At 40.0% G+C, this 27,647-nt stretch overlaps 1 protein-coding gene across 1 annotated transcript; it reads right to left on the bottom strand.

Moving 5' to 3' along the window:
- Nucleotides 15,873-17,279, bottom strand: LOC109230032 (RNA-directed DNA polymerase homolog). Its single transcript, XM_019395569.1, has 2 exons — nucleotides 17,112-17,279; nucleotides 15,873-16,355 (listed from the first exon to the last, which is right to left on the bottom strand). The coding sequence occupies exons 1-2, from the start codon at nucleotides 17,277-17,279 to the stop codon at nucleotides 15,873-15,875; spliced, it is 651 nt and encodes a 216-aa protein (XP_019251114.1).

The raw sequence follows: 27,647 nt of genomic DNA, 5'->3' as shown, positions 1-27,647 counted from the left end.
CTTTCCAAGATCGAGGTCGACATCACTAACCGTGGTAAGAAAAGGGCATACTTCGAAATGATGACGGTATAGTTCAGTAACGGAAAGATCGAGATATCCACAATGGATCGAAGATCGTGCGTGAATTTCGGAATGGATTGATCTTCGGCAGTTAATCAATTGTCAAATATGATTTCCTACTACAATTAGAAGTGTACCTTGTTAAGAACTCCTCTACTATATAAAGAGGGATCCCATTCATTTGTAAGGACCATTGTTCACTGATAAGAATATATACACTCATTACTTTCTTGCTGTTCCACTTACTGTTCATCAGAGTTGCTTTATCATTTGCTATTCTCAATATCACACCTCAAGACTACCACAAGTCGAGGTCGAAATTTGGCTAGCATACTGGTTTGATTTATTTTATTCTCTAATCTATCTATTTAATTCTTTGTTTATCAATTAGTATTGTATTGAATCACATATCCTTAAAACCCCAATATAAGTTTAATTGTTACTCGAATTTTAGGGTAAACAAAGATATATAGAACTAGGGAAAAATTCTTAATGCATTCATGGTAGTGTCAATAAATACGATGGAACATGTGAAATGGACTTTACAGCAGTTTATGGACTGGATACCATTGGAGGCAGGAAAAGCCTATGGGAGGACTTGAGAAAGATCAACATCAATCAGCAAAAACCATGGTTAATTATGGAAGACTTTAACACCATTTTAACTTGAGAGAACAGAATGAATAGAAACCCTGTACAGAATGAATGTCAACAATTTCTTGATAGACACAGGCACAAATGAGGTGAAAACAGTGGGAAGGAACTAGCCTCGACAAATAAGCAGATACATAGTAAAATTGATAGAGCAATCGCAAATGCTGAATGGCTGAATTTGTTCCCACAGTTGTAGGTGGTAGCTATGGAGCCTTACTTTTCTGATTATTCCCCTCTTTGCATTACGTTAATGGACAGTCAGGTACAAGAAAGAAACCTTTCAGATTCTTTAACCACTTAGCAGAGCACAAAGATTTTCATCAACTGGTTACAGTGGCCTGAAAGAGTGCAGAAACAGCTTATAATATGAAGGGTGTCTGGGATAATTTGAAGCAAGTGTGGAAAGTTCTAAGATTTTGAATACTATGGAATTCTCAAGAGGGGGCACCAGGATCGCTACCATCAGACAACAACTTTTGGGATTGCAGGAGCAAATGAGATCCCCCAATCATGATGCTCCTCTATATGAGACAGAGGAAGAGCTCAGGCCGAAGCTTGAAAAGTGGATACTGATATAAGAGAGCGTTGCAAAGCGAAAGTCAAGGAACAAATGGTTGAGGCTAGGAGACTCAATATTGCTTTCCTTTATGCAACAGCAAAAAAGCAAAACTGCACAGAATAGAATTATAGCTTACAGTCAATTGATGGTTTCTTATTACAATCTAAAGAGGCTATTAAAGAAGAGATCTTGATATTCTAATTCTATAAGAAGTTGTTAAGTTCCGCCGCAGATTGGCAACCAACTATAAATCTATCAATAATGAAGGAAGGCTACATCCTTACTAGAGAGCAGCAGCTGCAACTACTTGAACTAGTTTCAAGAGAGGAGGTTAATGCAGCTTTGTGTGAGATCAATGATCATTAGGCAACAGGCTGTAATTTGTACAATTCTCCTTTCTTTAAAAAAACCTAGGATATCATGGGGGATTAAGTTATTGATGTTCTCCTGCAATTCTTTAGCATAATAAACTTATAAACTGCACATCTGACACTCCTATTCCTAAAGTGAAAAATCCTACCACTATTAATATATGTCTATTTCTTGTTATAAAGTATTGTATAACTGATACCTAAAATCTTGGCAGCAAGACTTCAAAAGATAATGGACTTGTTAGTAAATAACAGTCAGCCAGCCTTTGTGCCAAGTATGGTCATAATTGGTAACGTAATTCTCATCAATCAACTAGCAAAGGGGTATGGAAGGAAAAGATATCTTCTCTAGGTGTACGATGAAAGTAGACGTGCAGAAAGCGTACGACTTTGTGGAGTAGTCATTCTTGGAGCAAGTGTTGACAAGTCTGAATTTCTCTGCTTTTTTGTTAAATGGATTATGAATTGTATAGAGTAGTGTATCCTACTCAAATGTAATTAATGGTGTTCCTGTATGTCCTTTCCTTGCCAGAAAAGGTTTAAGGCAAGGGATCCCTTCTCCCCTTTCTTATTTGTACTGGTAATTAAATATTGATCAAGATTACTGGAGATATTAAGAGATAAACCTGATCTTAATTATCATCCAAAGTATGTGAAGCGACATAGTGTTCAACTGGAGTTTGCAGATTATTTACTCTTACACTGCAGGGGTGATGAAGTTTCAATCCATATGTTATATAAGTGCTTTGACAGTTTCTCTAAAGCTTCTTGGTTGATTATAAATCTTGATAAGAGATCTGTTTATTTTAGTGGAGTTAGTCATATGGTTCAATAGGATATCCTAAATGCACTAGACTTTATAATTGGGGAACTACCTATAAGGTACTTGGGGGTACCTTTGAGTACTAAAAGGATCTCCATTGTTCTACGTCAACCCTTAATAGAGAAAAATGATGGGCAAGATCACTTCATGGACTACAAGACATCTATCTTATGCAGGAACATTGAAGTTGCTTAATTTCTATTCTCTAATTTTTGTCTTGCCGAAAAAAGTGATTCACTTGATTGAAGCCACTTGCAGGACATTCTTATGGACAAGAGGAGTTGAGTTATCAAAATATCCCTTCTTGCTTGGGAGAAAACATGCTTCCCTAAATCAGCCGGTGGATTCAATGTGATAGATATTAATTTTTGGAATGAAAACGTAATCTATAAGCTACTCTGGAACTTATGTAGGAAGGAGGATAAATTATGGGTTCAATAGGTACATATCTACGATGGGAAGAGTAGATAGATATGGGAGGTGGAGGCTAAGCAAGTATCATGGATGATTCAGAAGATTCTAAAGGTTAAAAGACATAGAGTAGCTGGTATTGATCTAAAGGAGCTACAACAAATGGAGAACTTTTTCATCAAAAGATTATACCAAAAGATGAGAGGAAGTTACACCAAAGTTCTCCGGAGAAAACTAGCATTTAACATCTTAGCATCTCCAAAATGGTTGTTTATATTGAACCTGGCTTCTCAAGGTAAGATCCTCACAAAAGATAGATTGTCAAAGAAGGGTGTAGTAAAGAACCAGGAGTGTCTTCTGTACAGGGAATCTGCGAAATCAGTTTCACACTTATTTTTTGAGTGTGACTTTACTGCTGCTACAAGATCCTTAGTTGGTAAGGAATCCCTAAACAAGCTTCACATTGGAATGGTGAATTGGAGTGGATTGTTGAGCATATGGGAGGCAAATCTACAATAGCTAAAATATATAGATTGTCCTTAGCTGGATGCACTTATCATATTTGGGTGGAGAGGAACCTTGCAATATTTCAAATAGGCAAAACAATGAGTAGATATTGGTTAGACAGGTGGTGCTGGATGTTTTCTGTAGAGGGTAGTTGCACAACTTAATTACTACCCTTAGATGTTGTAATAGAAGTGTTCACCCGTAAAAAAGTACAGTTGAATATGTATATGTGGTTTATAGATACGTGGATTAAGTTGATCTGATTGGTAAAATAACAAAGAATAAAGAAAATAAAAGAAATATAATTTAGGAAAGAACAAGCCTGAAATTCAGATTGATCACACCGAAATCAAAGATGATGAGAAAGTTTCGATATTAGCCTTGTAAAACTTAGTAATAATATGTGAGAGGGAGAGAGATAGCCTTTGTGATTTTAGTACTTTCCGTCCACACAATGAGTACAAATATTGTAATTTATAGCAAAATTGAAGAAGACAAGATCGCAAAATCACGCTCTCCTGAGGATGAATAAAAACCCCTCTTGATGGTAGCATAATGTTGGGATTAAATGTTGTAATGACTGCTCCTTTAATGTTGTTCTTTCCAACTGGTATCTTACTTTTAAATTCTCTTCTCTGATCCTCGTGTTCTCGAAATCAAAACAATACCGATCACATAACTGTATCCGTTATTAACTATTTGCTGACTCATTTTTATCCTGTCATCACTACCATATGTCTGTTCGAGAGACATCCATGTGTAAACTGCCAATTTTACCCAATACAGATAGTCCCCTTACTTTCCAGTGACTCAAATTGATATGATTGAAAAATAGATAAGACCTTCTCTTTTCTTGGCAGGGAAAGTTCTTGAACAGCTTCTAACATTTGAAATGACGCATGTCTCTTTACATTCAATGACCTTAACACGTGTTCCTCCATTATTTGATGAACAGTTTCACCAGTTACCTAGGCAATGATGGTTTTTTACTGAACCGCCTATAAACTTACCCATTTTCACCAATTTTATCTTTTACTTTTCTGCATCTCTTCATCAAATTTTTCTACAATTTCCTTTTCTATTCGAAATCTTCGAGTTTGAATGCTATTTTCACTGTTTCTACCACCATATCTTTTGCTATTTCCTTCTCCGGTAGATCATCTTCTGCCATCAAACACCATAATTTTGTTATGATTTCATATCCTTCTTCTTCTACCGATGTTGGGATTTGCATCGGCAATGGACCATCCAAGAATAGCAAACCCAAGAATTATGATGCTGAACCTTCCACAACAAATACAACATTTCCTTCTAAATGGTATTTTAAAAAGGATCTCAAGGTCCATGATACCTCCTCTAACCCTGACAAGGACAAACATAGAGCGGTTGGTGAGCGTCCTTCATCTATTTCGCCCGGCTAGCATTCCTATTGTGAAGGAGGATTGTGACTAGAAAAATATTAAGGTTTTGGCCCCCTCGAAGTGGAGAGGGTAACTTTCAGTAAACCAGGATATGATTTTCTTTATACATACCTTTTTACCCTCAGACATGGAAAGGAAACAGACTCTATTATTCTTGAGTTTTACCGGAACTACCAAGTTTGTTCCCCTCAAGTGGGTCCGACGATATAGCACATGGTAGCTTGTCTCCGGTATCTATGTTTTTTGGGCACAAGAAAACCTCACTCTTGCACACCTGATCCGCCTCTATGCTCCCAAGATCTTCCGATGAGGCGTGATCAAATTCATCATATGTGATCACAATGCTATAGTCACCGACATAAATGATGATAATGATCGTGGGTGGATAGAGAGGTTTATTATTATCTCCCAAGGATATTATATCACCATCAGCATCCCCAATTCTCGAAGCTAGGAACTATACTCGTAAGCTTTTTCAAAAAAATCTCATTTTGAAAGGATTTTCACTCTTTTCTAAACTCTTCTACCTCTTATTTTAGCTACTCTCTGGGTTCCCCCAGTAGTTGAAAACCTAATTCAATAGGTTCAGAAGATTTTGGATACTTCCATGCCGAAACTCCGTATTTTGAAGGAAATTTCAATAAAGAAAAACTGGAAGTGCAAGAATTACGGTGAGAACACCTTCATCTTTCTTTTTTTGTTGACGTGTGCCTTCATTTGGTCATAGATTATTGACTTTTCCCGTTTCATTATGCAACCTCAAGCCTTCCAAAGGGATCATCTGTTTGTCTATGGTCGAGGTTTCACTCAACCGAAGGTGACCCATCAACAACTTCAAGAAGCCCTTGATCGGAAAGGGCTCGTGATGCAGCTTTTGCTTCTGGTAAAGCTGCACCATCCATCAGTCCCCGGTTACAAAGGAGGCATTCCTCTAAGACTTAGGGTAAAGAGAATCCCCCGATTACAAAGGAGATTCCAGAAGGACCAGATAATGTGGTCCTCGATGAAGAAGAAATCAAGGATGATGTTGAAATGATTTTTCTTCGAAGAAAAGAAGAGGAAGAACACAAATAGTTCATCCGAAGGATGTGGAGGGACACTTTTGAGAGCCTGGATTGGCTAAAATAGCTGACTGTCCTTTTCGGGCTCTGGTTGTTCTCATCGTCCAGAAGGGTAACGCTTCAAGTACTGCCCCAATTTCTGCTCTACCATCTGCTTCTACTCCACCACCAGTCACTACTACCCGAGATCAAGATGTTCGTTCCCCCGGTCTCCTGATCATAAGATCATAAAAATATCTTCCCGGCTTGCAACCGGGACCCTAATGGTAAATGTAATATTACTATTATGGTTCCGAATAAGTGCCATATTCTCTCCAAACTTGTTGGGTAGCTAATTATTTGAAATTTTTGGCCATGCAGAAAGATTGAAGGAAAATGGATGCTCTTTCTGCTAAATGTTTAATTAACAACAACCTACATCTTTCTGCTCAGGTTCCTTTTATTTTTCTCTCCTTTTTATTGTTCTTATTTTTCACCACTGTCTCTGATAATTTTAAGATTAACCTTTCAGGACAACCTTCTTGCTCACGAGGGTCTACAAAGAATGATACTTGACAAGGAAGCTCTTCTGTTTGAGGGGGATCAACTGGATGAGCACCTTCCAGTCCTAGAGGCCAAACTTGCTCTAATGGAAGAACTCAAGGCCTTGATGGAGCAAACGGAGTAAGAAAAGAGGGCTCATAGCCAAGAAGCCACTTAGCTATATCCCAAACTTGTTGGGTTTAAAGGTTAAATGTGCAGAGTTGCATGTTGTTCTTACTTCATCTGCTGAACATGAGTCTGCTTCCATGGAAACAATCAGCAACTTGGAAGCTAGCTTAAGCTCCAAGACCAAGAAAGCTACTGTGGCTGAAGAGAAAAAGGGACAAAATGTAAGAAAGGCTCCAAAAGGTGATGGAACAAAACCGTGAACACACAAAAACCAATTCTGACATGTCCGGGACCTAGAACATTTTAAAGGTTGATAACGAGCGACTGCAATCAAAAATCCAATAACTCCGAGCCAATTTCCGAGCTCAAGAGAATTCTTTCTTGCTTGAGAAAACTCATGTTGTTTATAGTATGCGAAGGAAAACTCTTTGAAGATCCCAAAATTGGCATTGAAAATATAGATGATTGCATTACCGAGGCTTGTACTTTGGAAATAACCGCCTTCGAGAACATTTCTGCCCGACCCACAGCTTCAAGCTCTTCAAAAACTTGCTCTGAATCCTTGGAGTTTGAAGAGGAAGGTAAAGATGTTGAGCTCGAAGATGAGCAGTCTTAAACTCCAAACGATGAAGAAGAAGCTTCTTAACGTTCAACTTCTGCTAATAAAGTAGATTGATATATTTTACAAAAAAAAAAAAAATTAACAACCCTTGTAACTATTCTGAGCTCTCTTTTGTGTCCGTAAGTATGAAATGTAAAAATCCTTTCTTCCTTTTATTCTCGGGGTTTTAAGTTAGCAAAACATATTTTTTTATCTATGCTTTTCAATGGATAAATTCCGAAAATTTTCACATCCGGTTGACTTTATTACATGGTATTCATGCTTCCAGTTTTTAACATTTAACTAGATAAGTTTCATAATAGAGGGACCTTATGTTTATGGTGCTCTTGAAGAGGACGTCTCATGTTCATTCCGGTACTTATATTTGACGTTTTAGTAACATTAAAATAAAGGAAAACCACTTCTTTTGGACAAGAAATAAGAAATAGAAACCAAAAGATTTTCCATTTATTCCTTCTATTTTCAAAAGTACATTTAGACAAGCAAGAAAATTACATTTGCTAAATAAACGAACTGCCAATACAACAACAACAACAACTACTACCCAGTAAAATTCTACCAGGTGGGTTCTGGTAACTGCCAATATATGTGGTTAATTTATTCTTCTTATTTCTACGGGGCTAGATGTACAGTCACCGATCTTGACTTAAGGTGATCCATAACAACTAAACTTCTAAGTTCAAAATATGTTCTCCTATTTCAGCAGTCCGGTATTACTACATTACCAGATATTACACTTGTTTTTTTGTTTGAATCTAGCATTGACACTTTTAGTATTTTTATCACGATTCGATACTAGTAGGATCCCCCCCCCCCCATAGTGTTTGAATGCAAAGTATGAAGATCCAAACACTGGATTTCCAGTTACCATTAGCAATTCACATTCATCGTACACTTAAGTTGTTGCCTCGTTAAAAGCCTTGCCAAAAATATCCATTTAGGACAAAAACTAGTCAAAGGAAAAAAGAGTGGAGCGTTTATTTTTAGTATAATCATTAATGTTCAAAAGTAGTACCTTTTGAGATGACTCACGTTCCAGTTTATTGGTAATTTAAATCCATCTTGATTTTCCAGCTGATACGTGCCTTTTTCAGTTACAGCTGAAATACGGTAAGGTCCTTCTTAATTTGGCCCCAACTTTTTGGTGTTGACTTCCCGGGTATTATACGTCACTTTTCGTAGAACCAAGTCTCCAACTTTAATACTTTTGGCTCATGTTCCATTCTTTGCTTCTGCGCCATCATCCTCACATTAGCCAATCCCGATGCTCATGAGGCAAATTTAGCTTAACCAACACAGCTTCAGTATTTTCCTGCTCGTTTGTCCGGGAAGACCTCATAGTTGTTCACCTATCTCCACCATCAGAGCTTATGCACTATATACAAGGAAAATGGTGTTTTTCGGTGCTTGATTTTGTCATGGTTCGGTACGCCCATAGTACTCCCGGTAATTCCTCAGGCCACCTGCCTTTTGCATTCTCTAACTTCTTTTTGAGATATTTAATTATCACCTTGTTTGTTGACTTTGGTTGACCATTTTTGGATGATATGGAGACGACGTAATCCTTAATCTTCAATCCCTCTAAGAATTTTGTGATTTTGGAGCCTATGAATTGTGGCCCATTGTCACAGGCAATTTCTTTTGGCATTCCAAATCGACAAATAATGTGATCCCAAATAAAATCTATCACCTCTCATTCTCCAACCTTCTTGAAAGCACCTGCTTCAACCCATTTAGAAAAATAATTGGTCATAATCAAAAGAAATTTACCTGTCAGGGCCTCTTAGGCAAAGGTCCAACTATATCCATCCCACATTTCATAAATGACCACGGCGACACAACTAGATGTAAAAGTTCAGTCGACTGGTGTACTAACTAAGCATAACATTGACATTTTATCACACTTTTGCACAAACGATTTAGTATCATGTTCCATTCAGGGCCAATAATAACCAGCTCTCATTAAGTTAAGCACCAACGAATATGCTCTCGAATGATTGCCATAAACTCCTTCATGAACTTTCCTCATTATATAATCAGCTTCTGATGATCCTAAGAATCGAGCCGACGAACCCTAAAAAGATCTTCGATATAGTTGTCCATCAACAAGACAATACCGGGCAGCTTTTGTTATGGGTACCTGGGAGGCTTTAGATTCCTCAGGGAATTTTTTTATGACTTAAATAATTAATAAATTTATTTCTCCAATCCCAAACTAAGTTTTTTGCGTTAACTTCACAATAACTATCCATATCTAGGACCAAGTGTAGCACTACACAACTGAACCAGAATCAGTGCCCTTCAACTCCGTTGAAGAACCCAAGTTAGCTAGTGCATCAGCCTTCACGTTCTCCTCTCTTGGAATATGGATCACCGACCACTACCTGAACTGGGAGTGTAAAACTTGGACTTTGTTTCAGTACTGCTTGTTTAGGGAGTGTAAAAGTTGGACTTTGTTTCTGTACTGCTATATATGTTCTTCTTTAGCTTAAAAAGTTCTATATATCTGATTGACCACCAGATGCGAATCACACTTTACTTCAATTATCTCGAAGCCTAGTCCCCCAGCTAATTCGTATCCTACGACCATAGCCTCATACTCGGCTTCACTGTTAGTTAAAGGAACAGCTCGTATGGCCTGCCTTAGGATTTATCCTGAATGATTAATTAATATTATCCAAATATCAAACCCTTTCACATTGGATGAGCCATCCGTAAACAGGATCCAGACTCTGGACACAGTTCTCGACACCCAAACTACTTTTTTTGTAGCTAAAGGCATCATCCATACTAAAGTCGGCCAAAACTTGTGACTTGATTGCAGTTCGCGGTTTATATTCAATATCAAACTCACTAATTTCAACCACCCATTTAGCCAGTCTGTCTCGCCCCGACCTTGGGGAGCACGACTGCGCTCAACCAAGATATCCCTGTCAAGCAAGCCTACTTGACTCCTTCTACCCAACCTTACCCATCAATAATGTGAAGATGAATATCAAGAGTTAGACACACGAGAGAAAAACATGTATAACATCAATTTATTACTTTTAGAAACTTCATTTACGATTCCCAAAATATTACACATTCATAGTTTAAAAGGGGAGACATGTTTAACAGCTACAACATTTCTAGTTTGTTTCTCTCAAATCAAAATACAATCCATATCATATCTACGGAGCCCCTAAATGAAATAGAAGAGTAGTATGATAGTGCTAGTGACAAGATCACCAGCTATACCTCAAACTACAATGTACAAGGATCAAAAGACACAAGGCCCCAAAAGGAAATGGGGCTCACCAAGTTAGTTGAGAAGAGGGTGCACTGCTATTAATGATCGATGTCGCCTGTTGTGGAACCACCTACATCCATCAAAGATGCAGCATCTCCAACAAAAGGGATGTTAGTACATACGAAATAGTACTAGTATGTAAAGCTAAACACCCTATCGTGAAATAGAGTAACAACATAAAAGGAGAGAAGCAAGGACTCAATAAGAAATTCAAATAATATCAAAATGCCAAGTTAAGAGAAAGGTGAATCTTCCAGTAAATATTAATGTTTTAAGTTGGGAGATCTCTGGTACCGACACACCACCATGCTTATGGCATTGGGATTGATCTCCGCCTGATCGGCTAAGCTGTCTCACCCCAGTGTGTGTGCGGTGGACATAGAAACACAACACCGCCGCCATATGCGTGGCATGGTGTCTGATGTCACGACCCCAACCCCGGTCGTGATGGCGCCCAACACACTGCTAGGCAAGCCCGACCAATTCAACAACCTTAACCCTTTTTATACAGTTCATGATTCAATTAACACAAATAATTACTAAGTCATAATACTGAAACTCTGAAATATAATTAAAACATGCGGAAAATCCAAGTAGAAATACTACTACACAGCCCGAAGAATCCGGTGTCACAAGTCTGAGCCTCTAATACACGGGTGTCAACATACTACATACTGCTCTAAACAAATGCGGAAATAAAGCAAATAGGTTAGATGGGAAGATCAGGACTGCGGACGTCATGCAGCTTCCTTGATGCTCCCAGATATCATGCTCGGCAGAGAAATCCTCACTCAGCCTCAGTGGGTGCACATAGATCTGCACACAAGATGCAGGGAGTAATGTGAGTACTTCCAACCCAGAGAGTAATAAACATAAATAAGGGTTGAGAGTAAGAAATCCTGGATAGGCACAATTTAAGCTATAATTACAGAAGTTTAATCCAGATAATGTCAACTCAATAAACCAATGAAAACAATGATGCTGCAACAGATAAGTAAATGAATGACAATCAATTAAGACATGCAACAAATAGTACGGTACTCTCTAGTACCCGCTGCGGCGTGCAGCCCGCTCCATTTATTTATCGTCGACGGCGCTCACTGGGGTGTGCAGACTCCGAGAGGGGCCCCTTACGGCCCAAGCGCAATATCAAGCCATCTCGTGGCATCCATTAGGCCCTAAGCCTCATATCAATATCAATATAATACTGCTGCGGCGCGCAGCCCGATCCCATACTCAGTTCAAAATCATATAAGCCCCTCGGGCACAATAATATAGAAATATTCAGCCCAAACTTCATTAGAAATATTATTTAAGTTCCAAGTTTTGAGAAAAAGTGGCTGAGTTTGCAAAACAGTACTAAATACTAGGACTGAGTTCAATTGTCTGAAAATATGGTAAGAAACCAGTAAAAACAATCCCTGAAGGATTCAATCAGTTGGCACGAGGCCAAATTATGACAATTAATCCATTATAAGGATCTCCCTAAGCTTCAATCAATTAGGTAGTAATTTTATTAAGCGGGACGGACCAAGTCACGATCCCCGACGGTGCTCTACCCCACGCCTGTTATCCGGCGTGCAAGTCACCTCAACATAGCACTACAATGTGCAAATTCGGGGTTTCAAACCCTCAACACAGCATTTACATCTATTACTAACCTCAAGCCGGCCAAAATCCTAGCTCGCTATGCCCTTGCCTCTCAAATCGACCTCCTCGCGCGTCGAATCTGACCACAACCACAACGAATACGTCACATTATGCTATAGGATCAATACCCAATCGAAAATAATCGAAAAACATCAATAATCCCGAAATTGACAAAACCCGAGCCCCGGGCCCACTTCTCGAAACTCAGAAATTTTTACAGAAAAGTGTTCTTCATCTTTTCCCGATTCCGTACATATAAAGAACACAAAAATCGGAGTCCGTTTGACCCCTCAAATCGACCCCTAAAGGTCTCTTAATCTCAGGCCCCAAAATCCTATTTTTCTATTGTTTTTCATGAATTAAAGGCTGGGATTATGGTCTATAATCACCCATAAACGAGTTTCAATAATGAAATCACTTACCTCTGTGATACCCACTGATTTTCTCTCTTAAAAATCGCCTCAGAAGCTTCTTCCCGTTCAAAAATTGGAAGAAAACTCGACCTGCTCATTATAGGTATACTGTTCACGCGTTTTACTGCTCCCAATGGATTCCTTGTGAAATTCTAATGAATTTAGGCTTTTGAATCACTCAATTTGACCTTATAATGAAGGAGATATGTAGGTTTTAAGATTTGCAAATAGTGCAGGTTTTTAATACGCCGTCAGGGGCAATTTCGTCATTAATCTGAAAATCTGGGCAACCTTGCTAAATTGCCATAAAATCCTCATACGATGTCCAAATTCGACGATTCTTTTTGCTACGAGTCCGTAATACGATACGGATCTAATGCTTCATTCAAAACAGTAATCGGAGCTCATTTGTTCAATATGATATCATTTATGCTTGAAGAAACGACGTCGAAGCATAAGAAAAACGAGCACAACGCAGCCCAAACCTATCCGAAACTCACCCGAGCTCCTCGGGACCGCATACGAACATACTAACACGTCACATATGATCATTCAAACTTAGTTGCACTCTCAAAACACCAAAACTAACATCAAAACACCAAATTTACATCGATTCAAGCCTAAGTTCTTCTAAAACTTCCGAAACACGCATTTGATCAAAAATCCAACCAAATCACCTCCGAATAACCTGAAATTTTGCACACACATCCCAAATCACCTAACGAATCTACAGCAACTCTCGGAATTCCATTCCGACCCTCGGATCCAAATCTCACCTATCAACCGGAATTCGCCAAAATACTAACTTCGCCAATTCAAGCCTAATTCTACACCGGACCTCCAAAATCACTTCCGATCACACTCCTAAATCACAAATCATATCCCGAAGCTAACCGAATCGTCGGAATTCACATCCGAGTCCTCTAACTCATAGGTCAACATCCGGTTGACTTTTCCAAAACAAGCCTTCCTTAAAGAGACTAAGTGTCTCATTTCCTTCCAAAAGTCAACCCAATTCAACTCGTTCACATAAGACACTGATAATGAAGCATAACGAAGCAGGAAATGGGGAAAACGGAGCGGTTCTCATGAGACGACGGGTCGGGTCGTCACATCTGACTACCGCCTAATCGGCTAAGCCGTCTCACCACAATGCCATGTGAGTCGACATGGTCCTTTGCTAGCTATCACTTCATCCCAATTAAGGGGAATACTCTCAATACATCACCACGGGAATTTATCTTTCAATCAATCCTACACCTGTACGTGTAGTTTCAGGTTTAGGTCATTTCGACCCACCCTCAATTTATCTCTCAATCACTCATATCCCTTATTGTCACTCTTGTCCATACACGTAAATCATTGTTCTTGGCACAATGGCCGTATTTCAATTATTTCATACTCTCATTCTTTCACTTTCAAGGATCATAATAGGTCATCAACATAAAGAACATTTGAAAATCACGACCTTAAATACATAAGTAATAAGAGTCTTAAACATATTGAATTTTTCTTCCCAAAATAGAGCATAATGATTTACAATTGAAACATGAATTTAAGTCATATTGGATACATTAACCATATTTCAAATATTTTCCCGAAAGAGAGTAACATGATAGGAAAATTGGAATGTGAATCAAATCATAAGCCCTTGGGTAAGCTAACCATAGAAGCAGATTGTAATGACGGAAATAGGAACTTGATCAAATCATAATCGAAGTTTATGAGAAATTCATGGAATTCGATTCTACGGAATGATTTTAGCCAATATACCTCGTTTGAGCTTTTCCTTAGAATTACTAAAATGTATCAAGACTCCTAGCTATTTCAATCTATAGAGACATCACAAAATATAGCCATAGTTAGGGAGGTGCTCATAGGTTCAGCTTATTTAAGGTCCTATGGTGGTAAGGTGCAATTGCTACTACAAGGTCCTATGATGGTAATTCTTCATCCCACAACCAAATCCCACATCAATAGCTCATCAATATTAGTTCAACGACCTCTCTACCACCTTCATTGGCACATGCATGCACAAATGACCAACTCCTATCTCAAAAATCATGCTTCCCACTACCTTTACTCAGCCTAATTTTGAAATTGAGAGCTAGGGATAGAACCTTCCTCTTTAGTAGAAGACTTTTTGAGTACTCCCCTTGAATTTCCAAAGCTTGAGCATGACATTAAAGTGTGGAGATGTTAGTGCCTCTCCTTCTCTCTCTAGCTCCCTTCCCCTCTCTCTAAAATATTATATTTTTGCCTTCAAATAACCCTAATGGCTTTTAATTAAAATAGGTTCAGGTTATAAAATACATAAATAGACCCTCCGAACCCAATCAGGGATCGCAGAACGCATAGCAGAACAGGAATGTGATCTGCGAAAAGGATCGTGAAATCGTCCTCCAAAACTGGGCCGGCCTGGTCAAGTCTACGGCAGATCTGATGTCCGCAGATCACTTCTGCGTCCGCGAAATGGACCGCGAAACCTCTCTTAAGAAAATTCTCATGCTGGATCTGCGATGGAAGTGCGGCCCGCAAAATGAATATGCGGGCGCATTGTTGACCGCGGAATAGCCCTCAAAATTGAGCTTCTTTTGTTCAAGTCCATGATAGTTCTGCGGCCAGCGAAATCGATTTGCGGTCGCATAATGAACTGCATAAATGCCATGTTCTGCAAAATTTTCCACCAACTCCACGACGCATTTCACAACCCAAAAGTCCGTGTACAATGCATCGTGCAGTTACCTCAACCTACCTCGATACCATAAAACCTCGAATTCTCTGTAAAATTTTACGGGGCCTTACACAACCGACATGATAACTCAGTGTTATGAAGGATGTTCCACAAAGGAAAAGTCTTCACAACGGCTATAGGGTGATATTGAAAGTAGGGTCTAAGATTTCAAGAAGCAACTACGAGAGCTAGAGCCAACTTTTCCAGGTGCGAATATCGAGTTTTCGCACCTGACAGTATTTTACTAACATAATAAATAGGGTATTGCATACCTTCATCTTCCCGGACCAGAACTACACTTACCGCTACTTCTAACACCGCCGAATAAACTAACAATTGCTCTCCATCCTTTGGTTTAGACATCAAAGGTGGGTTGCACAAGTATTTCTTCAAATCCTTCAACGTTTGTTGGTATTTTGGTGTCCACGAGAAGTCATTCTTCTTTTTTAATAATGAAAATAATCGGTGACACTTTTCTGAAGATCTAGATATAAACCTACTAAGGGCCGCCAATTTTCCAATCAACCTTCGTACCTCTTTTATGCTATTCAGTTGATCAGGAATATCTTCTGTGGCTTTGATCTTGTCTGGATTTACTTTTTCCTTGTTGTGAAACAAAGAAACTGAGAAATTTTTCGGACCCATCTCAAAAAGCATATTTCTCCGGGTTAAGCTTCATATTGTAATTCCTTAAGACGTCAAATGTTTCTTGCAGATGAAGCAAATGATCCCCTATATTAAGAGACTTAACCAACATGTCATCAATATAAACTTCCATAGTTTTACCAATTTGACGCTCAAACATCTTGTTCACTAGCCTCTGGTAGGTGGCTCCAGCATTTTTGAGCCCAAAAGGCATCACATTGTAACAATAAGCACCGAAATTAGTAATAAATGATATTTTCTCTTGATCATCCGTGTGCATCCTTATTTGATTACACCCGGAATACGCATCAAGAAAACCCATCAACTCATGATCAGTTTTGGCATCAATCATTTGATCGATATTCAGCAATGGAAAAGAGTTTTCAAGGCAAGCCTTATTCAAATCTTTAAAATCAATACACATTCTAAACTTATTATTCAGTTTTGGAACTACCACTACATTATAACCAATCACGATACTCAACTTCACGTATTGAACCAATATTAGGTAACCTGGTAACCTCCTCCTTAACAAACATGTTCCTGACCTCGACTATTGGCCGTTTTTTCTACTTTATCAGAGGGAAATTAGGATCCAAGCTTAGCTTGTGGACTGCCACTTCGAGTAGAATACATGTCATATCAGAATGAGATCATGTAAAGCAATTAGTATTAGCTTTAAGAAATTCAATAATTTTATGTCTGAGTTCGGGGCATAACCCCTTTCCCATGTAAACCTTTCTTTTCGGGAACTCAATGAACAAAGTAACTTGTACAAGTTCTTCTGCGATTGATTTTGTTGCATCTGTACCTTTTGGTACCTAGAAAGATCTGGTACCTGGTAAATATTTGTTGTCTCCTCCTTACTACTATCTTTCTTAATATTGTCGCCGGGGTCGAATTGGAAGTTGGCATCGATCCGCCATACTGCTAAACAAAATAATTGCATTTATTTCCTTAGCAACAGGCTGGTCACCTCTAATCTACTTAATTCTATCCGGCATTGGGAATTGTAGCAACTGGAGATAAGTTGATAGAACATCTTTCATATCGTGGATCCATGGCCTATCATGAATCACATTATACCCCATCACCAACCATTACTTCAGATAATGTTAATTTCATCACCCCTTCAGCTTTGCTTTTATCTAAGACGCTTAGTTGAATGATATTGTCCGAACTACCTGAATCAACCAACACTTCACTTAATTTTAAAATCCAAAATATTTAAATATGTTACTAGAGCATCATTGTATGGTAAAGTTAGGCCATCTACATCTTCCTCACTAAAAGTAATTCCATCATCCTCTGATTCTTCCCGGATCCTCTTTCCATGAGTGACCAATATATTCATCTTCCTTGGAGCCGTAAATGTCACCTCATTTACTTCAGCTCCTCCAAAAATCATGTTTATGGTGAGATAAGGAGATCATGTTGGCTTCGGTGGTTCTATTGTATCACGGCCTTTGCTGTAATTATTCTTAGCCCGGTCACTTAAGAACTCTCTAAGATGATCATTTTTCAGCAACATTGCTACCTCTTCACGAAGAAGCATGCAGTCCCCAGTCCTATGACCATGTGTACCATGGAATTCACACCACAAACTAGGATGTCTCTGGCTGGGGTCCAACCGAATTGGTTTTGGAAACCTTGCTTCCTTTATGTTCCTCGTGGTAGACACCAACGTCAAAGATAGTATAGAAAGTATCGTCTCCACAGGAATTGGACTAAATAATGTTTAAGTAATATCTAGTTAAATATTATCCAGGATGATTAACACTTTTATTTGGAATGATTATGAACTACAAGTAACTACTAAAACTAAAGCAATTGACAATTGATCGTGAAGAACTAGAGATTAGCAGAGTTGGTTTGTTATTAGTGTGAGAAATAAGGATCATGACATGATAGGTGCAAAGTTGTTATCCTGGAATTGATACTGTTAAATTTTACTCTTAATGTTCTATTGATTCTCAGTTTCTCACTAATTCAACAGGTTACCTATTATTCTGATTCGAGTTTCTCTCTCGATTAAACCTAAACCGTTCAAATAAGCTAATATGAAGTGCGGTGAAACTTGCAAGAAACTATTGGTAGGAATGATCCAAAAGAAACTTCTCGCAAATATTTCTCAATCTTAATACAAATGGTAGATCATAAATCTCTTTCGATTACTTTAAAGAAGTACCAAAATAAATTAAGGCATGCGCTGCAACAATATTCAATATTATGTTCCTCTTCCGATTAAACATGATAATGAATAAAATTGCATCTAGATTTAAAGCTCCTCCGATAAATTCAAGTAATCAAACACTAATCAAATCCATAGATAACAATCAATTCATTAAATCATATCAGACCTTAAGGTATACTACTCCATAATCATGGAGGAAGTCATCACAAGTAGAGTTAAAGAATAAAAAAATTATCAATTCAACCACTACAAAAAAAAAACTGGAATTAGCTACGAACGTCGTCGCTAATCTATCACTAAAAAGCTCGTAGCTAACAGAATTTTCTTGATAATCCGTTGCTAATCCGTCGCTAAATGAGATTAGCGACGGATTTTTCTATTTAGCTACAGAATTTGTCCGTCGCTAAAACCTGATTTTTTAGTAGTGAATGTTACAATCTAAAATCCTGTATTGAATTGGTGAAAAGATGATTAAACCTTCTGTCTTGAAGCTTCCAATGCTCTCCAAAAGCTCCCAAGGTCAAAAGTCCTCTCAAAATCGTATTTTTGGTGTATTTTATACCTTGTAGGAATGGGTCCAAACGAAACTACCCTCTCAAGCCGAATTAGGAAAAGTTGCGCGAAAAATTATACAGTTGCGTCGTGCTAGTTCACTTTTCCAGAGAGTTGATTTTTGTCAGAAGTCCGCCTCTACACTACCGCGCCATACCATGTGGTGCCCCATATGGCAAGGTAGTGCAAATTTCTTAGAGTTCCGCATTTTATCACTTTTTAAAATCCAGAATTAGTTCTCGACCCCCGAACGTGATTACGTTTTAATTTCTTGGGCTTCTACCCAGAATTTAAAGCTCCAATTCATTGATTTAGCTACACAATTTTCTAAAGCGGAATCACCCCCTACAAAGCATAATACATGTGATAAGTACAAATCTTCGTCATTTAAGCTCAAGCACGAATAAAGTGTAGTAATTAGAGTGCAAAATATAACTAAAACACATGTTCCTAGCCTATCGTCGACACCCCACACTTAAACCATTGCTCTTCCTCGAGCAATCTCACTATACTTCACATAGAGATGACTTTTTTAAACAACTCTCCTAACTCATCATGCCAAAAATATTTAAAGCATACTAAGAACCCCATCATAACAACTCAGCCTCAAGACTCAACTAAAAAGCACCAAGTATTTCTCAAAACCTGCTTACTTATTTGATACGACCCCAATTTTTCTCCGTAGGATGTCGTGATGACATCTAATCTATAATACTAGGTAAGCCTAACATTCATGCAGAAATAACTAAAAAAATTATTAAAGTGTCAAAACTCAAAAACTGATATAAGAAAATCTCCACAACTCAGCATATATATAATTGCCCAAAACCTGGCGAAATACAAGTCACAAGCTCTATGAAGTGGTACTGAATATCTCTATAAATCAGTGTTCAATAAAGGATAAGGAAATAAAATAATCTAGGTAGAGGAGGACTCTGAGGCATGTGGACGCTAGTAGGTATACTTTGAAGTCTCCGCAGTTGAGCTCCCGCTAATACCTGGGTTAATAGGAGGTATGTGCAAAAGTGTAGTTATGTGCAGAAGTGTAGCATGAGTACACCACAATGGTACCCAGTAAGTGCCAAGCCTAACCTCGGTAGAGTAGTGACGAGGTCAGGTCAAGGCCCTACTTGAATAAATAAGAAAAAATGTAAAAGTGTAGGGCAGTGTAGTAATGATAGTAATGAAATTGAAACAACAAATAGCATATCAAGGTTATCTATACGGAAATAAAGTAAATAGTGCAGCAAGGAGAAAAATAAGGAATGATATGCTAAGGAAACAAAACAACCAAAGGCAAGTGCAGCAATAAAAAAAATACCAATAAGAGTCACTACCGAGGTACCGCCTCGTAGTTTCAAATCACAAGAATAATTCACAACATTTCCTTATATCACCGCAGGAGCCTTGCATTTAGTTTTAAAAATCATTTTCCCGAAATAGCATCTCGCGTTTTAGCCCACCTTATCACACTGCATGACTTCTAGTAGTTCCCCCAGCTCCGGGAGTACACCAAGATGTCGTCAATGTACACAATGATAAATGAGTCAAGATAGGGCTGGAATACACTATTCATCAAGTGCATGAATGTGGCTGGGGCGTTGGTCAACCCAAAGGACATCACAGGGAACTCGTAATGACCATATCGAGTCCTGAAGGCAGTCATTAGAATATCCGGCTCCCGAATCTTCAACAGATGATAGCCTGACCGCAAATCGATCTTTGAGAATACTCTGGCACCCTGTAACTAATCAAATAGGTCATCATTGCATGACAAGGTTCTTCACAATAACCTTGTACAACTAGCGATAATCAATACACATGCACATAAAACCATCCTTCTTCTTTACAAACAAGACCGGAGCACCCCAAGGTGACACACTGGCCGAATGAAGACATTATCAAGTATCTCTTGCAACTGCTCCTTTGACTCCTTCAGCTCCGCTGGGACCATATGATATGCTGGAATAGAAATGGGATGAGTGCCCGCTAACAAATCAATACCAAAATCGATATCCCTATCGGGTGGCATGCTAGGAAAATCCACCAAAAATACATCTGGATAATCCCTCACTATCAGAATTGACTCAACGATAGGAGTATCAACACTGACATCCCTCACATAGGCTAGATACACATCACATCCCTTCCCAACCATTCGTTGTGCCTTAAGGAAGGACACCACCATGCTAGGAATATAATCTAAAGTACCCCTCCACTCCAACCGCAGAAAACCTAGCATAGCCAACATCACCGTCTTGGCATGATAATCGAGAATAGCATGACAGGGCGACAACCAGTCCATGCCCAAAATAACATCAAAATCTACCATATTTAGCAACAATAGATCGGCTCTGGTCTCAAAACCACCAAGAACAACTAAACACGAATGATGCACATGATCAAATACAATGGAATCTCCCACTCGCGTGGACACATAGACAGGAAAACTCAAAGAATCACGGGATATACCCAAATATAGAGCAAAGTAAGATGATACATAGAAATAAGTGGAGCTTGGATCAAATAAGATTGATGCCTCTCTATGACAAACCGGAACAATACCTGTGATAACTGAGTCGGATGCAACCGCCTTTGTCCTAGTAGGAAGAGCATAACATCTGACCTGGCCTCCCCCTCTAGGGCGATCTCTACCTGCCCGACCTCCATCTCTAGCTGGTTGTGCAGGTGGAGTGGCAACTGGTGCGGTAACCACGGCCTGTGAAGCCTGAGGGCCCTGTGAAATATGTGGGGCCTGATTAGTCTGTGGAGGTGCACCCCTCCTGTGTCTGGGGCAGTCCCTCACCATATGACGTGTGTCACCACACTCTAAACAAGCTCTCGGAGGATGCGAATGATGGTACTGGCTCGGGCATGGTCGGTAGGACTGACCGCTAAAAGCACCCCGTGCAGGAGGTGCACTAGAAAGTGGCGGTGCATAATGGACAACTTGAGGCTTGGGAGTAGCCGGAATACCGCTGGAAGCTGGAAGTACAGAATGAACAGGACGAGTCACATAGCCTCTACCATGACGGGCTGCAATTGGGGCACAGGTACCACTATATAAACCAGAATCTCGTGGCCTCTTTCTCCTCTCTCTCTCTCTCGGGCTCACATACCCTCCAATCTTCTAGCAATCTCGGCTACCTACTGGTATGGGATGTCAATCTCCAACTTCCAAGCCATGTTGAATCTAATACTGTGGTTGATCCCCTCGATAAATCGACGAACTCACTCTCTGGCTGTGGAGACTAAAGCTGGTGCATATCGGGACAACTCGTTGAACCTGACCGCAAACTCTGATAAGGTCATAGCACCCTGGCGCAACTGCTCAAACTTTACGCTCGATGCATCACGAAGGCTCTAAGGAACAAACTCCCTCAGGAGCATATCTAAGAATTGAGCCCAAATGAGTGAAGTTGCCTCGGCCGGGCAATCCAACTCATACGTTCGCCACCACTGATAAGCCACTCCCTTAAGTTGGAACGTAGTGAAAGCAACCCCACTCGACTCCACAATACCCATAGTACAGAGGATACGGTGGCACTCCTCAAGAAAACCATGTGCATCCTCTGAAGCCTAACCTCTAAAAGTAGGAGGGTGGTACTTCTTATACCTCTCGAGCTTGAGTTGCTCCCCCTCTGAAGCTGCTGCCTTAACCTCGAACTGAACTGGGACAATCGGCTACACTGATATGACCTCTGGGACCTGGTCAACCTGGACCCGCTACTCTGGGGTACGGGCTGCGGGAGTCTGTGCTCCTCCCCCGGCCTGAGATGTGGCAGGAGCAAATAAAATCAACCCCGCCTAAGCTAAAATGCCAAACATGGTAAAAAACTAGGCGAGACTCTCCTGAAGTGAAGTGGTAGTAACAGGCGCATCAGATGCCTGCCCTCCAACTAGAGCTACTAGTGGCTCATCTGTAGCAGCTCTGGCCTGTACTCTGGCTGCACCATGAGCCCGTCTTCGGCCTCTGCCCCGGCCCTAGCCTCTCACGACTCTAGCAGGGGGTGCGGGTGTCTGATCATCAGATCCAGTTGTGCGTGTCCTCACCATCTGTGAAATAATAAAAGGACAGAGATTTAGAATTCCGAAGTCAACAAATTTGTACGATAAGGAATCAAAGAAGTGAAACATTTCCTAAGAGTTCCATAGCCTCCTGAAGATAAGTAAGACATCTCCGTACCGATCCGCGAGACTCTACTAAACTTGCTTGTGACTCATGACGCCTATGAACCTAGAGCTCTGATACCAACTTGTGACAACCCCAATTTCCCTCCGTAGGATGCGTGATGGCAACTAGTCTCTAAGACTAGGTAAGCCTAACATTCATGCGGAAATAACTGAAATAATAATTAAAGTCTCAAAACGCAAAAACTAATATAAGAAAATCTCCACAACTCAACATATATATAATTGCCCAAAACCCGGCGAAATATAAGTCACAAGCTCTATGAAGTGGTACTGAATATCACTATACATCAGTGTCTAATGAAGGATAAGGAAATAAAATAATCTAGGTAGAGGGGGACTCCGAGGCCTGCAGACGCCAGCAGGTATACCTTAAAGTCTCCGCAGCTAAGCTCCCGCTAATACCTGGGTTGATAAGAGTTACCTGGATCTGCACAAAATGATGTGCAAAAGCGTAGCATGAGTACACCACAATGGTACCCAGTAAGTGCTAAGCCTAACTTCGGTAGAGTAGTGACGATGTCAAGTCAAGGCTCTACTAGAATAAATAAGAAAAATCTTGCAAGTGTAGGGCAGTGTAGTAATGATAGTAATAAAATTGAAACAACAAATAGCATATCAAGGTTAGCTACATAGAACAAAAGAAAATAGTGTAGCATGGAGAAAAATAAGGAATGATATGCTAAGGAAACAAAACAACCAAAGCCAAGCGCAGCAATAAAAAATACCAACAAGAGTCACTACCGAGGTACCGCCTCGTAGTTTCAAATTACAAGTATAATTAACAACATTTCCTCATATCACCGCAAGAGCCTTGCATTTAGTTTTAAAAATCATTTTCCCGAAATAGCATCTCGCGTTTTAGCCCACCTTATCACACTGCATGACTTCTAGTAGTTCCCCTACTAGCCACGCGTATCAAGCCACCTTATCTCACCGCATGCGTTTCAATCCCAAAACCTTATATCACCACATGCGTATCAATATCAGAATGTACCACAAATCGCACGTCAAATGCCCAATATCACAACTTGCCAAAGAAATCAACAATAACAGAGTTTTCACAATAAAGAGCACATAGCTCAACAACAATGTACACAAGAGTCTCAACAATAACAACCGGAAGTGAATAACTCGACAGAATAGTATTTCAAAACTTAACACTTTGCCTCAATATGAATCACGGCCTTCATAACTCAATACCAATTTCAACAACAAGATATTCCAAGAATAACAACTTTAAGTAAAGAATACAACTGTTAAATAATGAATATGGAATAAAGGAAACAAGAACCTCAACTAAACATGTAGACAATTAATAAGTAAGAGATAAGACAAGTGGAACATGTGAAAATAGGCTAATGATGATGAATGTAACATGATAAGATAAATCATTTAAGACAAAAAGGGAATCTACATAGCTAAAACCGATAAATTTTCATATTTATCCTGTGTACACACTCGTCACCTTGCGTACACGGCTTCCACACATCACAATTATCACAAAACAACACCACTCGTAAGGGGTAATTCTCCCACACAAAGTTAGGCAAGACACTTACCTCAAAACACGCTACTCAATCCACTAGTAGGCCTTTCCCTCGATTATCCAACTCTAAACGGCTTAAATCTAGCCAAAACAACTTCATACTGTAATATAAACTATAAGAAACTATTTCGAACAACAAAATTACGTTATTTGCAAAGAAATAAAACGTCAACTCAAAAAGTCAACCCAAGCCCGCATCTCGGAACCCGACCAAAATTAAGAAATCCAAACATTCATTCGATAACGAGTCCAACCATACAAGAATTACTCAAATCCGACCTCAAATCTCCATTCAAATCCCCAAATTTCCGCCTAAGAAGTTTTACAAATTTTCCCCCAAATTTCCAACTCAAAACTCTAACTAAATGATAAAAATAACAATAGATTCGTGTAATTTAACCAAAATCGAGTTAAGAATTCTTACCCCAATATTTTCCTTGAAACTCTTCCAAAATATTTCCTCACACCGAGCTCTCTAAGTCTAAAAATAGATTATGAAAATCAAACCCCTGACTTAGGCCTTTCTGCCTAGGGATTCCTCATCTGCGACCTTTTAGTCGCACCTACGACACCGCACCTGCAGAAAAGCCATCGCAGGTGCGGTTCCCACTAAAGTCAGTTCCGCTTCTGCGGACAAGAATCATGCACCTGCGAACGCGCGCTTGCGGAAGATCTCCACTTCTACGATGCCAGGGCTGGCTAGCCCCTTCCCCTTCTGCGGTGCTTCTCTCGCACCTGCGATCCCAGCTGTACAAATCCAGCTTCTCCTGCGATCAACTTCTTGCTTTTTCGAGTCCGCACCTGCGGCCAATCTCTCTGCAGGTGCGATGACACCAGATGGCTGGAAACTTCAGCAATGAGACTAAGTCCTAAATTGATCCGGATTCGATCTGAATCACACTCGGGGGCCCGTCCGAATATAACAACAAGTTCCAAAACACATAAAGGACCTACTCGAGGCCAAAAATCATATAAAAAACATCGATTCAACGAATCACAACCCGAATTCAAGCCTATGAAACTATGAACTTTCAAATTTTGAAACCAATGCCGACTCATACCAAAATAACCCCGAATGACTTCAAATTTTGCACACAAGTCATAAATGACATGACGGATCTATTACAACTTCCGAAATCAAAATCCGACCCCGATATCAATAAAGTCAATTACCGGTCAAACTTCCCAACCTTCAACTTTCTAACTTTCGCCAATTCACGCCGAAACGACCTACGGACCTCCAAATCAACATCTGGACACGCTCCTAAGTCTAAAATCACCATACGGAGCTATTGAAACCGTCAAAACTCCATTCCGAAGTCGTCTACACCAAAGACAAACTACGGTCAACTCTTTCAACTTAAAGCTCTAAGTTAGAGACTATATGTCCCATTTCAATCTGAAACTCACCCAAAACCAAAACCAAACACCCCTGGCAGTCACGTAACCATAATACAACATAAAGGAGGCAATAAATAGGGGATCAGGGCTAAAATACTCAAAAGGACCAGTCGGGTCGTTACATTCTCCCCCTCTTAAAACAAACGTTCGTCCTCGAACGAATATAGAGAAATACCTGAAGTGGTGAAAAGATGAGGATAAGGGCTACGCATATCATGCTCGGTTTCCCAAGTCGCCTCCTCGACTGTTTGACCCCTCCACTGAACCTTCACTGAAGCAATATTCTTCGACCTCAACTTTCGAACATGCCTCTCCAAAGTGGCCACCGACTCCTCAACATAAGACAAATCCTTGTCCAACTGGACTGAGTTGAACTCCAACACATGAGACGGATCATCGTGATACTTCTAGAGCATAGAAGCATGGAATACTAGATGAACTGCAGCTAGACCAGGTAGCAGTGCAAGCTTGTAGGCCACCTCTCCAATCCTCTCAAGAATCTCAAAAGGTCCAATATATCTAGGGCTTAACTTGCCCTTCTTCTCGAACCTCATAACACCCTTCATAGGCGAAACTCGAAGCAAGACCCGCTCCCCAACCATGAATGCAACGTCATGAACCTTCCGATCCGCATAACTCTTTTGTCTAGATTGGGCTGTACGAAGCCGATCTTGAATCAAATTTAACCTTTTCCAAAGCATCCTGAACCAAGACTGTACCCAATAGCCTCAACCGACTCAAATCAACCCACTGGAGACCAATACCGCCTCCCATACAAGGCCTCATAAGGAGCCATCTGAATGCTCGACCGGTAGCTGTTGTTGTAGGCAAACTTTGCAAGCGGCAAGAACTAATACTAAGAACCCACAAACTCCATCACACATGCACGAAGCATATCCTCTAACATCTGAATAGTGCGGTCGGACTGTCCGTCCATTTGAGGGTGAAATGTTGTACTCAACTCGACCCGCGTGCCTAACTCACATTATACAGCCCTTCAAAACTACAATGTAAACTACGTACCCCAGTTAGAGATGATGGATACCGGCATGCCATGAAGTCTGACAATCTCGCGAATATAGACCTAAGCCAGCTACTCCGAAGAATAAGTAGTCACCACTGGAATGAAATTAGCCGACTTGGTCAACCTATCCATAATCACTCATACTGCATCGAACTTCCTCTGAGTCCTTGGGAGCCCAAAAACAAAATCCATAGTAATCCACTCTGGAATCTCTAGCCTATGAAGCAATCCACCTGGCCGCTGATGCTCATTCTTCACCTGCTGACAATTTAGGCACCGAGCGACATACTCCACTATGTCCTTCTTCATCCTCATCCACCAATAGTGTTGCCTCAAGTCCTGATACATCTTAGCGTCACCCGAATGAATGGTGTACCGTGAACTGTGGGCCTCCTGAAGAATCAACTCACACAAATCATCTACATTGGGCACACATAGCCTGCCCTACATCTGTAATACACCATCATCCCCAATAGTGACCTCCTTGGCATCGCTGTGCTGAACCATGTCTTTGAGGACGGGCAGATGGCGGTCGTCATACTAACGCTCTTTGATACGATCATATAGAGAAGACTGAGAAACCACACATGCCAAAACTTGACTCGGCTCTGAAACATCCAATCAAACACACTGGTTGGCCAAGGCTTGAACATCTAATACTAACGGCCTCTCCGCTGCCGGTAGATATGCTAAACTGCCCAAACTCTCCGGCTTTCGACTCAAGGCATCGGCCACCACATTGGCCTTTTCGGGATGATATAAAATGGTGATATCATATTCCTTAAGCAACTCTAACCATCTCCGCTACCGCAAGTTAAATCTTTCTGTTTGAATAGATGCTATAGACTCTGGTGGTCGGTATAGA

This window comes from Nicotiana attenuata, chromosome 7, assembly GCF_001879085.1.
Source record: "Nicotiana attenuata strain UT chromosome 7, NIATTr2, whole genome shotgun sequence".
Lineage (NCBI taxonomy): Eukaryota > Viridiplantae > Streptophyta > Magnoliopsida > Solanales > Solanaceae > Nicotiana > Nicotiana attenuata.
Note: the sequence above shows the minus strand (reverse complement) of the source record. Positions and strands in the feature narration are given on the sequence as shown.